A 20,740-nucleotide genomic window follows, 5' to 3' on the forward strand; every position below is an offset into this window, starting at 1 on the left:
CTTGGGGCTAAAGACTTGGCCTGGAAGTTTTAAAAATATCAAGAAGGAGGCTGTAAAAAACACTGATGTATTTTAGCTAAGAAAATTACATGGAAGTGTCCATATAATCCTTACAGTCAAGCTAAATTTGAGAAAATCTTCCTCCTTACCATTTTAAATTATATTAAAATCGACTTCAAAGCAGTTCTATGTTTGGGCATATGTTTACCCATATTCTTTTAATACAAAGGCCATGTTTGGAGTGATAGTTCAGGCCACAGCAATGCAGTCACTTCTTCCTGCATCACCAAACAAAATCATGCATACATTAATTCCGATAGAAGCTGGCTTAGTGTTGTCCTTATGATTTTTAATATTTGGGTTCCCTTTATTTATATTGATTTGTTCTGAAGTAAATGTGTTGGATAATGTGGAATGTTATTATTTTCAATATCTTCTTCTTGCAGATCAGTTACTTTGAGCCCAGACAGAACATTTGACCCTCTGCTAAGCTATCTTACCCTGGGGTAGCTTACTCATCAGTACAGTATTCATGCTAAGAGGTAAACAAACCCGCCAGATCAGTTTAAGATGTGTGATTAAATGGTAGGTTATAGTCACCCACTGTGACCTGATAAACTCAAAAATTCTCACAACAGTAGCAAAAATTTAAAAATAGAGATACATTATGCATATGTTTAACATTGCAGTTCTAAAAATAATTGATCCAGCTCAATTTAGCTGTAGCAAGTAGGACTGTATTTATTATTTATTTAGAATGTTATAATGCTACCTTCTAACAAGACAATGTATAGAAATATTTAAAAAGATACATTTTTAAAAATCACATAAAAGTAAAAATAAAGCTGTTTAAAGAATAGTACATATCCTTTATAGTAAATATCCTTTAATATTTCTAAAGGGTAAATTAATGTCATTATATGGTAGCCTTTTTGAAAACAGAGAGTAAAGACCGGTTGTAATTCCAGAGAGGGATCTAAGCAACAGTTAAGAGCTTTTCCCTTTGGCCCAACAGGGTACGTTTCTCAAATTTGGGAATTTTTAGATAGGTCTGTCCAGACAGGTCCATAAGAAGATAGGTAGTCCTTCAGAGATCGAGGTTCTAAGTCACAGAAGGCTCTAAAGGAACACTTACAATTTATCCATCTCAGAGGGAATAAAATCCCTTCAGAACAGGCTTAACAATGCACACATTTGGGAAAATACATACCAAAATAGGGCAATAATTTTCATAATAATGCATGCAACCATTGTCTTTTGAGGGCTGCTGAGGAATAGATATGCAATGGTTGGGCAGACACCATTCCTAGACCCCAGAAATCCTCAAGAGAAAATGTTTATGATTTTTTTGATAGCCCAAACAACACTTTATAGCAGTGTTTCTCAACCTCAGCAACTGTGATATTTGTGGATTTCAACTCCCAGAATTCCCCAGCCAGCCATGGGAGTTGAAGTCCACACATCTTAAAGTTGCCGAGGCTGGGAAACATTGCCTTAGAGCATATGGTATTCTTTGGTTGGTTGTAGCCAGATGGGTAATGGCAATATTCTTAAAAACAGGAAAGCATTTGAATATTTCCATATGGTGAGATATAAGTTGGAAAACTGTTCTAATGAAACCATCAATCTACCCCCACCCAAGACATCCATACTATAATAATGCAGAAGATGAATTTTATCCTACCTGATTTAAACTTAACTGTGTGCAACAGAGGTGTAATGCTTGTTTAGTACTCAGTTCTAGGTCCCATGATCATTTAATTAAATAAGGTTACTATGTCTGTTCTTTTATATTCTCTTTACTATATTGCAAATAAAATTAAATACTTTTTTTCCTTTTTTAAGTGCTGTTTTACTACTATGGGGTGTATGTCTATGGATATAAAAACAACTCAGTGTGGTTGCTGCCCTTTCTCCACCATTATTAAAAAATATATATATACAGTTCATTTTATGAGATGCTTAACATGGCTCTGATATCACTTCCAGTAAGAATATAACTGGCTGCTGCTCAGTTATTTATCCTTTGATCCAAGGAAGATTTTTTTTCCTGTGTGGGATGGATGAAATGACTTTTTTCCCACCAACATTTCCCTCTTTCTTAAATAGTGTTAGCAGAGCAAAGTAAGACCATCGTTGAAACAGTGACGGGCTCTTCCTTGGACACCTTCTTCTTGGTCTACAGCTGAAGCATGTAAGCAAGAGAGTGTGGTTCCCTCTCCTGATAAATGTAAAATGTAAGTTTCTCACATTTTTGTTAATGCAAAACAAATCAGTAGAATGCAATAATTTTGCACATCTGATAAATCAGCAGTTCCATGTAATACAAACATATAGCTGTGACATTCCCTTGGCAGGTCAGCCTATTTTAAAAGGAAACATCTCTGGTTAACCAAAGGCATCAGACACCTGTGGTAAACTTCTCTTGATTATCAGCTCCATCAAGCTGGAAATCAAATAGAAAATTAGCAGTGACTTAACTTTAAACATTGTGACTCTGGTACACCTTTCATATGATGTCTTTTAGGATTTATGTCTCCATGCAGCATCTTTCTTTCTCTCATAGGCTGCATGTAAGCCAATTCAACTGAAGAATAGGTGGATCAGCTTCAAACAAAGAAATAATGGTAGGCTTGCCTTTTGTTGACCTGAGAATGACTTAGGGTAATAAATAGTCAATTGAACTGATTCAGCTGACCTATGTGGCATGCATTTGTTCAGTATTTGGTTTAGGTATACAGTACACCTGCAACTGGATTAAGTAATGAAGGTATTTTCAACCTATGCAAAGGATACTATCAAGAGCTTTTTATAATTTTGCAAGCATCAATATGTGCCATATAAATCCCACCTTTTCTGTATCTGTACTTGGTGAAAGTCTTAGATGCTGGAGTCCCATGGTCCTGGTTGCCACTGCAGCTGTTATATTTTTGTATTGATTGAAACAGTCCAAACATTCTGATATTTTTACAGTTGGAGATTGAAATCACTGTAATAACTTTCAACTGAAAGAGCATGCCAAGTCATAATGCAGTGAAATATGGGAAGATCCCAACCTGTCTTTGTGAAAAAGAATTTGCTGCATCAACCAGGACTGTAAATCCTAAAATAGCACAAAGCTACATATGGAAGAGCTTCATATATTTAATTTGTCTTTAGATTATAACAGAATAATATTACTGTAGAAATATTTCAAAGTGGACAGAGTAGAAAGTCTAAGTCTAACCAAATGGAAAACTATTGGAAATGTAAAACTAATAAGCTTTAAAGGATCAACTTCCATTTCCATGTTCATCTATGTAGATGAACAAAGAAAGAAAAAGCACTTTCTAGTCTAAAACATGATAAGCAATTTTCCAACAGTAGCGGAAGGGTTATCCGCAGACAGACAGACTGTTTCTTAGAGAGTCAGATATTGTATTCAGATACTGTACTCAAAAGGCAGATTAGTTTCCCACCTCCTAAATAATTTTCTTTTAAAATGGAAGGGCATTCTTAAGTTGTCTCTGCACACTTATTCTCAGTGAAACAATATTTTTGTTTAAATTTCCTGGAATGTGGGAATTGTCTTTCCTCCTTTCAGAGGAATACAGTATTTATAAGTTAGAATTTTGATTTTTCATTCTGAAGCTCTGTGATATTTTGGTGGGAATAGTTGATATTTTCAACTTTGATTTCTAATTTTTCTCCCCTTAAATTTATTCACATCTATTTATACATCAGGTGTCTATTGAGAGGTCTATATAAACATCCCTGTTAATTTATTTTTTAAAATTTTATGTCGAGTCATACACATTTTCCTGCGTTTTTATCTTCCATACATACAGTTGCTACCTACTTTTCCTAACAGACATATTTTTACAACTTTCCCTGTTTTTGTTACACTTTCCCCTAATATAAATTTTTGTAAATCCTTTATAATTGGTAAGTCTGCAGTGCAAAATTGAGAAAATATAGGTATTGGAGTCTAACTGTATTTCAGTTCTTAAGTTCAAAAAAATTAAATTGGAAAAGTTAATGTTGAAATGCAGACTTAAATGCAAACATATCCAACTTGCATTTCTTGAATGTACCTAAGCTATTGTAATATTTATTTTAACTTCCAAGTAAGCATTGGCAGCAGCCATGTGGTTGAAATATATAATCTATCACATCTGGAGGGATCAGATTGGGAAGGCTGGCCTGTATTTTCCATATCTGCTAAAGTTACGGATGACTATATTTATGGGGTTTTTTCCTTCCTTTTACTTTTAATGTGTAGATTTATGAAGAATCAAAAATGAATTTGGAACAAGAGAGGCCTTTTGTCTGCAGTGCCCCAGGCTGCTCACAGGTGAGTTAAACCAGCAAGAATATAGCTGTAGCACCATACTAACATGTATCTAATAATAATTTCAAATTTTATTATACCATTTTAAAGTGCTCTTTCCCCTTGCAATTTCATGCCATAAAACACAAAGACATAATATATATGGCTATTCTGTTCAATGTCAATGGACATGCCTCACAGCAACTCACATACCTAACCAAGCTATACCCACAAGATACATTTCTTTGTTAAAATGTTTTATTATATTAATGCAAGCTAGGTTTTAAACTTGAATAGACTATAAGAGTTAAATAATAGTTGCCCTGAAGGAAACATCTGAAAAACAGAACAGTTTATAATGTTAGATAATTATCTTTTCTGGCCTGATGTCCTGGAAGAACTGTGTTCTGAGGAAGATCTCCTCTTCTTGCCTACATAACATTGCTTTGTCACCTGCCATACTCAGCTCAGAAAAAAAAACATCCCAGAGTATGTTTACTGAAGGATAGTTTCATAGGCATGAAATAGTATTAAATAATAGGGTGCGCAAAGGACTTGAAAGGGGTGGTTTGCAAAGGACATAGTCCCAGCTAAAGTATTTCTTCTGAACCCATGTGCAGACAACCATGGACAATCTGCAAAGATGTTGTGCTGCCCTTCCAGAGCACACAACTGCTTTAATGCTTTGAGGGAGGGTGCTCAGCTTGCGTTAATCTGCTTTGCAAAGTAAAACCTTTGAATGCTTCACCCAGACCCATTAAACACTGCCTTACCCATTTGCTGACATTTTCCAAATGGATAATAATATCACTAGATAATTTTCAAATATGTTCATATGACTATATTTCCCAAAATGTATTAACAGTTAGGAAGGAGAGACAGGAAAGCAAAAACCACATTGACCAACAAAAGGAAAACTCACTTTAGTGAGCTTTTATCATAACAGGAAATATATTCCTTTAAAAAATAAGATTTAAATGAAGAGTGCTTTCAGTCATAGTTGCTTCTATCAGTTGATTCCACCCATTCCTTACATTCCTTCTGTGCATTTTAATGCCTGGAATATTTTTTCTAAAAACAACAAAAAAATCAATTTCCAGTCATTTATTTCAGTAGCTGAATTTTTTCTTTTGTCTTTGCCTGATAGCGCTTTCCAACAGAGGACCATCTGATGATTCACAGACACAAACATGAAATGACTTTGAAGTTTCCTTCACTAAAAACAGATAACATGTTATCAGGTGAGAAGACAGGCATGAGAAAGGCAATTAGTTGCCAATTTTGCTGTTGATAAGAATAAATGTGGCTGCTCTGACCTGCTTGTCCGATTGTGTGCAAATATGATTATTCTTTATGCCTTGAGTTAGTTCACATTTTCTGGTCCATGTGCAGGGAGCTAAAATCAGCAAAGTGGATATACTCAGAAAGTCCCAAATAGTTTAAAAAATAAAAAGTCCGGCCCTCCTTTATATAAATTGGTCATGTGATATTTGGTTGGATGTACTTTGTGACTGGTGTTTGTTTGTTTGACAGTGCAAGAAATGACCAACAGAGAAAACATTCTGCAAAGTGGAAATTTAAGTTATTAAAAACCTTATGTATTTCCATGCTCAGGAGGTGATCACAGGGCAGCCTGTGAAAGGACATTTGTTTGTCCTCATCCTGTGGAATCAGATGTCTTTGGGTTTTGGGGTTGGACAACAGTGCTGTGGAAGTTGCAAATTAAAGCAGATCAGAATAACACGAGAGGAGAAATGCTAGTTTTATAGTAAAAATCATGACCTTTACCTATGCAGAAAAGAAACAGGAAACCTCAACTCTCTCCCCACTTTGTCTTGTACTCTTTCCATTGTTACGTTTCAATCCTTGCAGCTTCCTTGTATCAAATAAACAAAAGTTGGAAACTAGCTATATGCAATTGAGCAGCGGGTAGAGGTTGCTAGGAGCTTATTTATAAAATAATGCATGGAGTGCATAATCCTAGAAGTGGGGTCATCCAGTGAAACTGAGTAGTGGGAAATTCAGAACAAACAAACAAAAAATCCCTGAAAGACTGTTATCCACAGTATATACTAGTATAGACTAGATCAGTGTTTCTCAACCTTGGCAACTTTGAGATGTGTAGACTTCAATTCCCAGAAGGCTGGCTGGGGAATTCTGGGAGTTGAAGTCCACACATCTTAAAGTTGCCAAGGTTGAGAAACACTGTACTAGATTTATGAAATTGCTAGCACAGTATGGGGGGATAGCCATCAACTTAGATGGCTTCCAAGGGGATTTTAAACAAATCCCCTTTTAACAGTTACTAGATATGAAGCCTATATCCTAACTCAAGGATCAGAAGTAGCCTGCAATTGCTTGTGCTTCATGTTCTGCTGGTGGGCTTCTCATAGGCATCTGGCTGGTCTCTGTGGGAAACAGGACCCTAGACTGGAAAGGCTTTTGGTCTAATTCACAAGATGATCCTCTCCCTAATCTCTTTCCCCATATTTGCAAGTAACAGATAACTTAGGTCTGAACAAAATCTCCCTAGCTTTGCCATCTGTTTGTGGAAAGTGGAAGTGGTGGTGATGGTGGTGGGAAAGGAAGTGCAGTTCATATCAATGCCACGTGGATTATTATCCTTTTCTGCTCTATTTAGTCCAGATTCTTTGCCAAATCCTTTACAAAAAAAACAAAACTCTGCAGTTGCTATCATACAGATTTTTAGCTTCTTTTTCTTTGCCACATGTTACTAACCCAGTATAACCGTTTTTTATTTTATTTTATTTATTTATTTATTTAATATTCTTTTTATCCCACCTTTATTATTTTTATAAATAACTCAAGGTGGTAGGAACATACTTAATACTTCTTCCTCCTCCTATTTTCCCCACAACAACAACCCTCTGGGGTGAGTTGGCAGAGAGAGAGAGTGACTGGCCCAAGGTCACCCAGCCTGCTTTCATGCCTAAGGCAGGATTAGAACTCACAGACTCCTGGTTTCTAGCCCTGCTGTAGGCTTGAGAGGGCACATTGTACCATTCAGCTGATGTAGCCCTTTCAGAATACTTGCTAGTTCCTTCATTGCAAAGTCATAGCCCTTCATTCTACAGATCAACAATACATTACATTAAAGTACAAGCATTTTCAATATTCATTGGAGTGCCAGCTTGGTGTAGTGGTTAAGGCACCAGGCTAGACACCTCATCTCTCCACCCAGTCTGATACTACTGGATTACTTGACTTGTACCCTGCAATCTTCAGATTGTTAAAAAGAAAGAAAGAAAGAAAGAAAGAAAGAGTGCCCACTAAATGGTTACATATCTATACCATAAGTACTACCAGCTCCTTAATAAGAACAATATTAAAATTTGGGCAATATCTTTACTGGAAACAAATTAATACAAAAGATTTTGCAAGCATTGATGGTTATCAGCACCCTTTATCAGGTGAGATGCTACAAAAAGTGAGGGATGGAGAAACCTCAAAAAGTCAATAAATTAGACTAGATATATAGCCCTACAGTTCTGGAGTTCTTCAGAGATGATAGTTGACTATGGGGACGTTGGCTGGGATGAAGTCTGGTCTCACAGCAACACATCTGAAAATATTGTGTATGTGGCATAGACATTTGATTTTTTTTTAAAAAAATGTGAAACTAAGTAGCAGAAGGAAAAAAAAATGAACTACTGAAAATTCTTGGAAACACCCTGTTGATAGCATGTAAGTTCTGAGGCATTTGGTTTTAAAAATCATTTGTACTCCCAGAATAATTTAGCCAAGTTATGACTGGGGCTGAGTAGGAATAACAGTTTTCAAAGGCTCTCCTATTATTGTTGCTTTCCTATTATATATTATAATAGGATCACTGAGCCAATGCTTACTGTGTATTACCTGGACTAGTTGTATATGTTTGGATTTATTATAAGGCCTGCTTTGGGCTGGATTCTGTTTGGAATGCCACAAACCATTTCTGATTTGGAAGGTTGTTCACCCCCAAACTGGTGTGGTCCAGAGGAGAAATAGAGTGTTCTGGAGTTCTCCAGAATATTCTATTCCTGGATTAGTAGGTTTTACATACCTCTTGGATTCTGCATTTGCAAAAATTTATTCAAAGCAGAAGGAAGCCAAACTACATATTACAAGATTGGCTCCGAGGAGTTGAGTCAGACTGTTCATCACTTTTAGACAATCACTAAAGGAAACTCAGTAAGTAAATTGCCAAAATGCCACAGGTAAACACACATCAGAAGGGAGAAAAGTAATTGTGAGTAAATGTCTTAATGCATTTATCCCACAGGGCACCTGATCTATTAGAGCTTAATGAGGTAGTTTTCATTTATTTTAAGTATCACAACAGACAATACGGTTGAGTTAAGGAAGGATGCTTTTTAGATGCAGATAAAGAATATAGAAAATAATTGCCCAGCTATTTTTGAGTTACAACTTTACTGTGTTCACTAGGTAGAAGAAAACTCAGACCAGCTTAAATCAGTAACTACATAAAACAATATTTTTCAATATTTTAAAATATATTTTTTAAAAACACTATTTTAAGTGTTGCTCATTTCAGAAACCCACATTTTAATTTTTGAATTTGATTTTAAAAAAACCATCACTTTTGACCACAGAGACTAATTAGCAGTTTTTAAAAATGTAATTCTAGGTGTTTTAAAGGCAGCAAAGCAGAGGTTTATGCTGGTAAATTTCATAAATTTACCCTTTGCTTTAATCTAAAATCTTTACATTAAAGATAATTGGATCTGTTGAATGGAAATGAGATTAGGAGAATATTTGCAAAACATTTGACATAGGGGAATTTGCTGGAGGATATTTTTCCAGAATTGTCTCCAAGTTCATTTCTAATCTTGGTAGTTAGGCATGAAGCAAGCCATGCTGAGTGATCGGTAAGTTTAGCCTGGAGTATTGGATAAGATCCAGAATGGGTTGAGTCTATTCAGATCTTAGATATAAGAATAACAATCAGTACAAAGAAAGACTTGGATTTTTCTGTCTCAATGTCCTGCAGCAACCAAACCTTTTCCTATTTTATAAGTCGAATGTGTAATATGATGGCAATAGCAGCAGCAGATAGAAGAACAAACATGCACACTCACAACGCTCATGCACAGACACAAACTACTTAGTCCCCACCCATTTTTCCCATATATAAACATGCTTACATTTGCCCTGTACAGTTCAAAAAAGTGTTCTAAGCAAGGAATTGTCTAGGCCAGTGTGGTCCTAGGACCCTTGGGGGTCCCCCAAGACCCTCTCAGGGTTCCACCAAATCAGGGTTTTTTTCCAGCCTATGTTGAAAAATAATACAATATTAAAATCCTATCAAACAATTGTGAGAAGTGGTAGCAGCAGCAAATACATCAATTTTAATTTTTAATACAGAAAATATTGATAAATATAACTTACCCAGACTAAAGCTCTTTTGGGGTCCTCCATAATTTTTAAAAGTGGGAAGGGATCCTGAGAGAAAAAAGTTTAAGAAACACTGGTCTAGGCAGTCCTTTGACAATGTATTTGACTTAGCTTGCCACAAGTTTAACCTAGTTCAGGGGTGGGGAATCTGATTCTCCAGATGTTTCTTGGCCAAGAATAAGGAATGATGAAGGTTGTAGCCCAGAAGCATCTGGAGGGCTACAGATTCCACACCCTGATTTAGTTTAACAACAGTTTAGGCCTCTAATTTAGGGTACATAGTCTTTTTCAGTTTTTATTTCAATAATTCATTTTTCTTCTGATAGAGAGATATGGAGGAAAAAGCTCTTTCCTCAAACAGACATAATCCCTCAGGAAATCTAAATTCCTTAAAGTTAGATGATTTATTCGAAGATTTCTTAATGAAATTTAGAAATGATATATGAGAGGGAGAGGCTTTCCCCTTCAGACATACTCTCCTTTTAGACATTCATCTCTCTTTTTTTTCTTCCCTATTTTTGGCAAAGTTGTTTCATGTCATCTGCATCTGAAAAGGATCATGGCTGTAGTTGCCCTTTAGCAAATTCAGGTGCAGTATTCTTAAATGTACATAAATTCCCCCATCCACCCCCTTTTCCCCTATACAATAGCTGTTACCTTCTTCTTTCACTTGTTCCAATCATACATGTGATCAGGTATTTTTAGAGGTGAATATAAAGAAACCAGTGCTCCAAGGGATCAAAGATCATACAGAAAATCATAGAGAAAATATTTATCCTTACTTTTCACACCAGACATTGGTAAAAACTCTTTTTAACCCTGCTCCCCCCAAATAAGTCATAATAGAGTCAATGGCAAAGGTCTTCCTTTAGGCCAGGAGTGGGTGCTCTTCCATCTACCCTACCTCCACCCCCAGCAGAAAAGGATATGTGGCTGGCAGTAGCTGTGTTAAAAAAAATACACAAGAATTTTTAAACATGGCTTGTTGAATAAACTACAGTTGCTTCATTAAGCATTAAGATTCCAGCTTTACTTGACTTAACTAAATGGGAGAACAGAAATGCAAATAATGATCATTAATGGTCACTGTGAGAGCTAGAGATAACACTTCTGTTTAGAGACAACAGCACTGCAGGAAAACCCAACAGAATTGCAATCTGATTGGGTGTAACTTCTGAACTACTGTTCTTCTTGTTCAGAAGCTGACAATTACTTTAGATATTGTTTCATAGAATACCAGAAATATGTAGCTTCTAGCAGTGTTCATCCTCATCTCTGTGGGAACTCGGTGCACCTAAATCCAGTCCTAATGGACCCTTATAATGTATGCCTACAATTTGCTCTAGAAGAAATCCTGAATTTAATCACAACACTTTTCGTACTGTCTATAATTTCTTTGTGTGCTGATTTTTGCAAAGTGTGTAAAAATGGAAATGGTGTGACAAAAGTGTTCCCATTTATTTATTCATTCATTTATTCCAAGCATTTATATGGCTGCCCAACTCAAACACTGGGACTCAGGCAGGCTATGACAAAATAAACCACCAACAGAGGAAAAAAGAAAACGAAACCATATATAATTAAAATAACCTCAATGTGCAAAATGACGAACCGATGGAATAGATTAAAACAGGACGTAGAGAGGATATTCAAGAATTCTTTGACTGTGTTTCAGTTCAGAAGTAGGTGGGAGGAAGTTTTGGCCAAAGGTTATGCTAGAGTAAAAATAAAGTATCTGATGATTTGAACTTGAGCTTTTTCTTGTATCTTTATGAATATATCCTTGCAGAGTATTTTTGTAACACTACAGAAATAATTTGTTATTGCCTTATGGGATTATTTTTTGACTCCCCAGATTAACCTGCAGACTTGGTGATATCCAAGTACAGTACTAATCAGGCCCAGCTCTCTTAGCTTTCAGGCCCAGATTCTGCCACCTGCTGAGAGCTAAAACTCTGGATATTGGATTTAGCCATTCATCTACTGTTTTGGTATACCTCCCTGCAGTAGGAGCAATATTTTGGAAGTAGTAGGAGACAATTATATGGAAACTTACCACAACGAAATAGCAATTTGTATCCTCCAAATGTTTTAGGTCTAAAATTTCAGACCAGAATCACATGTCATTAAAGCTGAAAGGAATTGAATCCAAAAGCATTGGGCCTACCACCATGCACACAATAAACATCCTGCCATCATCCACACAATAAAGAAAATTGTATCATAACCTTGGAAACTCCCAGTTGTTTAGCTTTGGGGTAGCACTTTGGCATGCTTTCTCTAAGGAAGCAAGATGACAAGAATACAACAGCCTTCATACAGCTTAATCATTGTGCAATTGATGCTGTTTCAGACAGTGCATGTTGTAATTGCTTAAACTGATGAGTGAAAACTTGTTTTATCCACACACAGCTGGATAAAACAGTTTTATCCACACATACGTGGAGAAATTGCATATCTCAGAAATTTTAGGTGAGAAATGCACCTCTAATTGAATTGGTGTAAACCTAGTGCAGAATGTCCATATTGTAAATGATGGATAAAAGTAAACTAGCTTGAAGTTGGATACAGGTATGATTATATCTGGGGTCAGTTGTGCAGTAAGTCTTTCATCGTGTGTTTGAAGGAGTCCCCTTGTTCTCAACAACATATACTTTGGTGATCATTCTCCCTTCATGTTTTTTGGGGCACCTATATAAAAAAACACAGCTGCCTGGGATACACATTGTCTAATCTGTTTGAGTAATTATGTGACAAATAAGTGGAAATAAAAACTTTGTCAAAATAGTAAAGGAAAGGAAAGTGAGAATGATTTAAACCCCTCTGTGGTGCAATAGGGCAGCCTTTGTTTAAGCACTCCGATTACTTTTATTCTTCTGATTTTGTTATCATTGCATGGAAGTGAAACGTGTCTAATATATAACTTCAGTGGAGCTCTCCAGCTGAACAAGCCAAATTCCTGTTATTAAATGTGCAGCAGACTAAACACTTGTGTTAAATATCAGGCATCAAATTACACCATTTGGATCTCTGCTTGTCACTTATCTACACTGTAGATTAATCACATTTGTTATGCTTTAGTTTGAAAGGCTTTGGATTTCTTTTTTAAAGTAAAACAAAACTTTTCCATATCAGTCTCTGTAGTTGTTTTGTTGTTGTCCTTGCTAATCAGTATTAAAAAAAGAGATGATGATTATTTTTTTGGCCTGCCAAGTAGCATTTGAAACATCATATTCTGGTTTAACAATTCTGATGTAAAACTGAAATAATAAAATAGTAGTGTGTTTTTCCAAGGCTGCTGTGCAATCAATCTGTTGACCTGCAAACTTAGGGGGTTTTCTCCTCCTTTTTCATTTTACATACGAATTTTATTTTTAATACAGCCAGAGCACTCTGCTGCTTTCTTTAAAAGATGTAGGCCAACCACTGTTTGAAATTTTTTTAGTGTAAATGGTTTCTAGTACTCTTTAATTTTGGACATATTGCAGAAAGCATAATTTTTAATTATACTGTATAATTCTTGTTCAGGTTAGTTATTTTTGATCCATGTTTCCTGGCTTGCTTTGACATCACAGCAGCTGAACCAATGAAAGCCATTGGTGTAATGTTCTACTTGTAGGATTAATGTGTGCACATGTGTCTATGTGTTGCGCATAAATGAATTAGGGTAATCAGGTTTTACTGACTTCATGGACATGACCATGTTAAAAACAAATAGATACAGGAGGAAACAGGCAGGTTTTGTGAGGGTTACATTGCTGATTGACAGTTCTGGAACTTGTAGCTCCAACACATTAGGAGGACACCAATGTGGGTAAGCCTCCTGTTGAAAATACCTTTACCTATGTTATTGCCCTACATATAAGTATTTGCCTAAAAATGAAGACCGCCCATGTATGGTATCAAACCGCTACAAAATTGTGTGTCAGAAATCAGGAAACGACTTGTAGAGAAAGCACAAACCACCAAGCTATACAGTAGATATGGATCAAGTAGTCATGTACGGTTAAAGTAGTGATAGGCTATCCGTGGACCACACAGTCCCCAAAGTGTTCATTTTGTGAACTTGAGAGTCTGTCTGCAGTTTGGTTTTAAAATGTGATAGCATGATTTTATTAAGCATAAATGCTCTTTATTGGCCTGTGGTGGATGGTTGATTCTTCTTTTTTTTTTTTTCCTATGGACCAACAAGGCATTTTTCCATTTCTGGCACAATTGGTTTCCAAAACTTGATGGCAAAGTTTGCCAACTGAAAATTGGCAGTGAACTGACATTTGAAGAACAGGATCTTTTTGTTTCTTTTGGTCTATACCTTGGCCTTGCTTATTTTTGCACCACAGTCAGACCCACAATTTGCGTACAGCTTTCAGAGAAAAAAAAGTAAAATAATCAAGACAGTTTTGGATAGTAAAAGTTTATTCGGTTACAAAATTAAGCATGGAGGAGAAAAAAAGAGAGACTTTTGCGTTATTCTTTCCATGTAGATCTGTACACAGGCAAAAAAATAAAGGGTCCCATCACAAATGGGGTAAAACATAGGTGCTGCCTGATTGCTGTGCCTTTCAATGGTAAAACGGGTCGGTGCATGCTATGTTTGGTTGGCAGTCACTGGCTAACTTCAGGCAGGAAGACTAAATTGCCACCATGTTCACCTTGGCACTATGATGGGAGTAACAATCAACTGAATGAGGAAGGGCAACTTTTTTCACTGTCCATCGAGCAACCATCGTGCACCATCGTGACTGCCATCTCCGCCATCTTGACCAAATCACTCAGTTTCTTCCTTTCTGCACAGATGTGAAATACAACAATAAAATAAAAAGGCAAATGTTTAAACAGGCAGGTGCAGAATATCCAGCTACAGGCGGGAAACCAAACTTCATCTGTTTAGTCCACTAACCAGGTATCCAAAAAATCCCATAGTTTTCAACTTGGACAAAACACAGGCATACAAAAGGATCTGCCCACACCCCCATACGCATATCAAAACAAAAAGAATATTGTTAGCAAGTTGATTATGGGCAAGGCTTTGATTGTGCAGGCACTACCTATAATTTTTTTACCAGTCCTGCCCCCCAGACACCCTCAACAGGGATTTCAGTTTATGGGCGGTGTGGCATCAATCAATCAATTAATTAATTAATTATTCAAATTTTGTTGCTGCCCATCTCCCCCGAGAGGGACTCTGGGCGGTTTACAATAAAATTCTTACCACAACAATAAACATTAAAATCTGATAAAAATAAAAACAAATTACCAATATAAAATCAAATATAAATAAATATAAAATCCAAGTGGCTCTAAGATGCCAATCCGGTGGGAGGGGCTCTAAGGTGCAAGCCACCCCCAGAAAGGCTACCTCCCTTCCTGCCCCAAGCGAGACAGCAGAGCCAAGTTTGAAGTCTTCCCCTTCAGACTATAACTATAAAAGGGATTGAGTTGCTGCTAGTACAAATATCCTATATGACCCATTTCTACTTATTTCTGTACCCATCTTAGAAGATATACAGTACATAAGGAGGATTTTGTATGTATGTGTATTTTGTTTTTACAAAAGAAGAGTCTGAGTAGGCAGCTATGCTTTCTAATTAAAGGCGAAAACAAACATGATGCAGAGATCTGTCATTATCGTTTTTCCCATGATGCTTGCTTTGCTACTTAGTGCCACATTGTGCTGCTTTGAAAATCTGGGAAATGGTACTGCTTGGGAACAAGTTACTTATTTCTTTAATATTAAACTTTGCTAATGTGTGGGTGCATGTGAGTTTTAAAAACTATGTTTATTTTGTACTTTCAAACAACTCTATTTTTAATAAAACTTTATGGGAGCTTCATCAAATAATAAGTGGTCCACAACTTGCCTTTAGCTCTGTTGCATTGATACTGCCTCTTGGTTTAACATGCTATAATATATTATGTTACAGAATTCCTTGTTCTTCACTTCATAATACCCACTGCAGTTCCTTTTGATATTTCTCCTCAGACCAAACTCCAACACCAACCCGGTTCCTAAAGAACTGTGAGGAAGTGGGACTCTTCAGCGAGATAGACTGCTCCTTAGAGCATGAGTTTAGAAAGGCACAAGAAGACGACAACAGTAAAAGGGTATGCCTTTGTAGAATGGAAATATTCCTTCCCCACTTCCTGTGTTCTGGGTGAAAACAGAGCAAACTGTATTACCTGAATGAGAAAAGATGTGGAGGGGGTGGAAACATTTAAATTGGAAACTAGGTGGCACTATAGATTGTGACATGTTTGCAACCTGCTTTAGCTGAGTAGACAACCTGGATTCTAACCTGGATTGTAAAGGCAGGCAGGAAGTGATTACTACATTCAATAGAACACTTTATAACAGCACACACTTCAAGAGCAAATGCACACCTATATAATGTAACAAGTCCATGTGCACAAACACACAGAGGTACAGACAGACTTCAAGTCTCATGCAAAAGAAAAAGAAATCTAATTGTGGTAAGTGAGGGAATAATTTTAAAAATCCTGATTCTGTAATATGTAGCTGCTGCAGCCATGGCTGTTAAACAGATTGTTTAGCAATGCTCTATATTCAAAATCTGTGAAATTGTAGAAAGCAAACTGAAGATGGAATGTTTATGGTTTGCTTCCTTCCCAACTTTGAGTAAGTAACTCACAGTCCAGAAAACTAGACAGACGTAAGTTTGGCTATAAGTTTGATGCTTTTATAAGAAGGAGAAGCTGCTGCTAGAAAACAGAACCAAGCCAGACATTCGAAGAACTGTGAGGTACACGGAATGAATTTCTGGAATATTGCCTCCGGCTCTTTGGTTATAATAGCATTGTAAGAGTTCACTTTCCTGTTTAAAAAAAGAAAAAGAAGGAAAGAAAGTTAGATATGGACAGTTTCAAGAAAAGTTTATGAGGTGTTCCCAACTCTTCATGAAAGACAGCTTCTAGAGTTGCTCTTCAATGTTTATTTAGCCAAGAAAAATAGGTATGATTGTTTTTACACTGAGGCTGCAAAATCATACCTCAAGGAAATTGGGAGATTAGCAAAGTTTTGGTCAGATGACATTTTCTATGCAAAAAAAAAAAGTTTAAAAATGCACATTTTTTGTAGGATGTAATAGATCTTTTTGCCCATCATGTTGAGGATGTACTAGGGAAGGAGAGAACCTACTGGAGAAATTCATTCTTAGTGATATACATTAACTTGATCCACACCTCTCAGGGTAATGTGTATGCTGGAAGGGTACCCACTGGCTTTTGTACAACCTGAATGATTCACTGTATTTTTTTGTCTCAAAGGCCTCTCAAATACATTCATATTTAATGATACAGAGAGAGAAAAAAGGAAAAGTGGAATGTTTAGAATGAATGTTTTGAGAGAAAATGTAGATGCCATTTTTCTGTTGTATACTTCTTCCCTTAAAAATATAAAAGGTGAGTGGAATGGATTTATTAGGGAACATATGTAAAAGTCATATTGAGTGAAAATAGATTGATTCTACAAAAGCAGTCTACTAGTGCCTAAATTTATTCTGCACATAAATTTGATGGGGGAATTCCTTTCATTGTTTTTTCCAGAGGAGAAGGAAAAAAATCATTGAAATTCCTAAGGAAGGGATGGAAAGTCCCTGTACTTACCTTAATTACAAGATGGCTAGGGTGTGTTGAGGGCATGTGCCCAATCTTTCATTGTACAATAATCTCTATTGTACAATGTCTATAGCCTTGCTGGGTTCTTACAGTTGAATTAAAGGCAAAAGGAAGACATCACAAGGAAACTTATTCCCATCTTTCTGAGATTATGCATAAAGACTGCATAGCCATTGAGGGAAATATGACCAAAAAAATCACTGTTAAGTTTTTTAAAAAAAATAAAATTAAAATAAATTCTGAAGCATTGTAAGCAGGAGGTACTAATCATAAGCCTCTTTTGCCAGGAAGAAAATTTATAGAAATTAGAAAATAAACTTCAATCCAGTACTATGTTCTACTAGGTCAGACCCTTCACATACTCACCTTTCAGTGTTTTTGTTAAGGTTACACACATACAGTCCAATGGGGAACCTGATTCATAACCTTCGGTTACATACCCAATATAATACTAGTTTCAGAATTCAGTATATTCAGTTTATCATGTGAATCTTGTTGCATCTTCTGGATGCTACTGAAATACATAGAGGGTCACGACTTCTCAAGATGTGTCTATTTCTCTGCTTTCATCACATGTATAACAACTTCCATGTAATAATAAGTATTTTTGTCTTGTGTGAAGTCATATGTTTTTCAGGCAGCTTATTATAATTAATGGACCAGATCCCAGAATTCTCTGTAAGAGTGAATCAGGAAAATTCCAATTTCTATGTATCATTTTTATAAAGTACTTTCAATCTCATGGCACCTTATAGAATAAATACAGCTGTCCACCCTAATGAGCTTAGAATGTAAATTTGAAAGGGACACAAAGGGAAGAAAAGGAGAGACGAGGGTAACAAAAACAAGGAATTGTTGAAAAAAATACGGCTTTGAGTCATAAAGGAGAATTATATACAATTAAGGAGAACAGCTTCTATTGTTTTTTGGTCTTAGATTCCAGTAAACCAAGGCAAACTGTATTTGGTGTAAGGCAGGATAAAAAAAAATCCTGAAGGCTGTCTGTCTGATGTTCAAGTCAAAAAGCCATCTCTTGCTGACGGTAACTGATGGTGGTGCCTCAGACAAGAGAGTGTTTCAGTCAGACATTGCAATCCAAAGCAGCAAGGTAGACAGTGTCAGCAGATCAGGTTATCATCTGAGCATCAGGCAACAGGTTTTAGGTTTATACTGGTCTGAGCAAAAAGTCTCCAGAGCATTTGTCATAGGTTATATTTGCAAGCATATAACCTTTCCTGCTGTTGGAGAAGAACTGCTGGCAACTTGGCTCCAGAGCACTGCAAGAGGGCTGGGAGAATAAAGGCAAGGCTGAGACAATCAGTATTGTTTCCATACAGAACAAGTGGAACAACCCTGTGAAGCATTAGGATAGTAAACATCACCTGCATTCTGTATGTGACTAGAAAAAACCAGCAAGTAGCATACAACTTGGAGCAGTGCAGGTATCTGTTTGAAGTAGGTGTATTTACTATGTTGCAAGTGTGAGATAGGAGTATCTTAGAATATTGTTAACGTTATTGTCAATGATCCAGAAATTGTATTAATCCTGACATTATTGTGATCTTATTTAAAAAGTAAATAACCTCTTTCCTTATTTCTCTCTCCTTAACCTAAATCAAGATCAGGACTATGGTGCATGGTGTGAGATAGATTCCTTCCTTCCTTCCACCCACCCCTCTTGTAATTTATCTTAGGATGGTACTGGAAAAGAATTAAACAAGGAAAAAAATCCACAAGATAGCACAAATAACACCATCTCTAGAACTGCTGTTGGACCACTTTCTGGGTAGCAAGACAAATGTTGTCAGTAATGTATCTACTCTAGTAATGAACTCTACACACACACACACACACACACACACACACACACCCTATGGCTACAATGCCCAGGGGTTAGGAAATTGTAGTCCACACATCTGTAGATAGATGGTATTTTAGCATACCCTGCTTCAGGGGATAAACTGACATCTTAATAGATGGCAGTATGATGCTGCTCTCCACATGGCTTATTTAGCAATGTGATGTGGAGAGTGCTAAACACGGAGTATAGGAAAAAAAATATTGCATTCTTTTCGAATGTACCATCCATGAAATCCTGGCGGTGCTCACTCTGCCATCTAAATTGGCAGGGACTTTGCACGGCTTTGCAAACATCACTGAGATTTTGAAAACTTCTTTGTAGCAGTACACTTGTCAAAGGTGTCAAACTGAGCAGTTTACTTCATATACACAATGAATTCTGCTGTGATAATCCAACTGATACATGCATCTTGTTCCAAAAGACTGTTAATCATAGCAATGAAAGTGATGGAGGTGGGTGTGTATGGGAGTTGACACTTCTATTTTGTGGTTTTGTTGCATGATGACTCATTATAGAAAGATTAAAGGCTTTTTAAAATAAGGCTTTGGGGACTAAAACAATGCTATGTATCTCACTCCTTGAGAATATCAACACAGTGTAAGGATGAAGTTCAGAATGAAATACAACTGCTGAGCTGTCAAAATATAATTATCGAAGAAGACCCAAAATCATATTTATTAGCAGTGTAAAATATAGAAAACTTAAATTGATTGCTCTTTTAAGAGGTTCTAATGCCTTTAAGAAAAAAAAGTTTAGATTTTTTTATTTGTGTGCTTTCATCACATAAATGAAATTTCATTGTTCTCCAATACTGTGACTGTTACTAGAAAATTAGTTCTAAACTTCACCTAATTAAGAATTTGGAATGTGTTATTTTGCTAATACGATTCTATGACTGATAACAAATAGATATTTAAAATAGTTTTATGACACCATCATTCAGGTTTATGGGGGGAAAGTACCCTGGTTAACTGGAATGTGAGCATGGCTGGAACACATTGAAATATATACTGTATGTGCTGAGATTATTTAAAGAATTAGAAAATCAATATTTCTGCATATGCCTGCTGTAACTGTATGCCAAGCCCTTCACTTTGAACATGCTTTTGTATATTTCCCATTTATTTCAGTATCATTTGTCTGGAAGTTTTCAGGCAAAAATGCTCATTGATACTTAGCATACTACATTTTTGGTTGAGAGGCAGTGTAACAAAACAGCTATAAGACAGAACTATTCACTGAGAAGTCTCTGGTTTAGATCTCACTTCTTTCTCCCATCAACAGTCTGTCTTAAGTTAAGTCCCTTGCTCTTCAACATAGCTCCAGTCTGAAAAATAAGATTAATTAATGTCAATGTGGATGTCTCCATATAGTAATAAGGACTCAAGCTTAACCCCAGCAAGTATGCAAAATGCTCGGAGTGCTTAAAAATGCTAAGTTTTGTTAATTATTAGTTGCTTACTCTGACCTAACTTTTTTTTCAGGCTGAGGGATGCACTTGTTCTTTCCATAATGTTTAG

General features: G+C 36.4%; 1 protein-coding gene across 1 annotated transcript in view; it reads left to right on the forward strand.

The window, feature by feature from the left end:
• CREB5 (cAMP responsive element binding protein 5) overlaps positions 1-20,740 on the forward strand; it is a 266,147-nt gene that overhangs the window by 53,517 nt on the left and 191,890 nt on the right. The window contains exons 2-6 of the mRNA XM_063303822.1: positions 447-542; positions 2,110-2,237; positions 4,262-4,333; positions 5,457-5,550; positions 15,708-15,829. Coding sequence (XP_063159892.1) covers positions 4,280-4,333; positions 5,457-5,550; positions 15,708-15,829 — 270 coding nt within the window. The 5' untranslated portion in view covers positions 447-542; positions 2,110-2,237; positions 4,262-4,279. The remainder of the gene's footprint in view (positions 1-446; positions 543-2,109; positions 2,238-4,261; positions 4,334-5,456; positions 5,551-15,707; positions 15,830-20,740) is intronic.

The sequence above is a fragment of the Candoia aspera genome, chromosome 4 (genome assembly GCF_035149785.1).
Source record: "Candoia aspera isolate rCanAsp1 chromosome 4, rCanAsp1.hap2, whole genome shotgun sequence".
NCBI classification, from domain to species: domain Eukaryota; kingdom Metazoa; phylum Chordata; class Lepidosauria; order Squamata; family Boidae; genus Candoia; species Candoia aspera.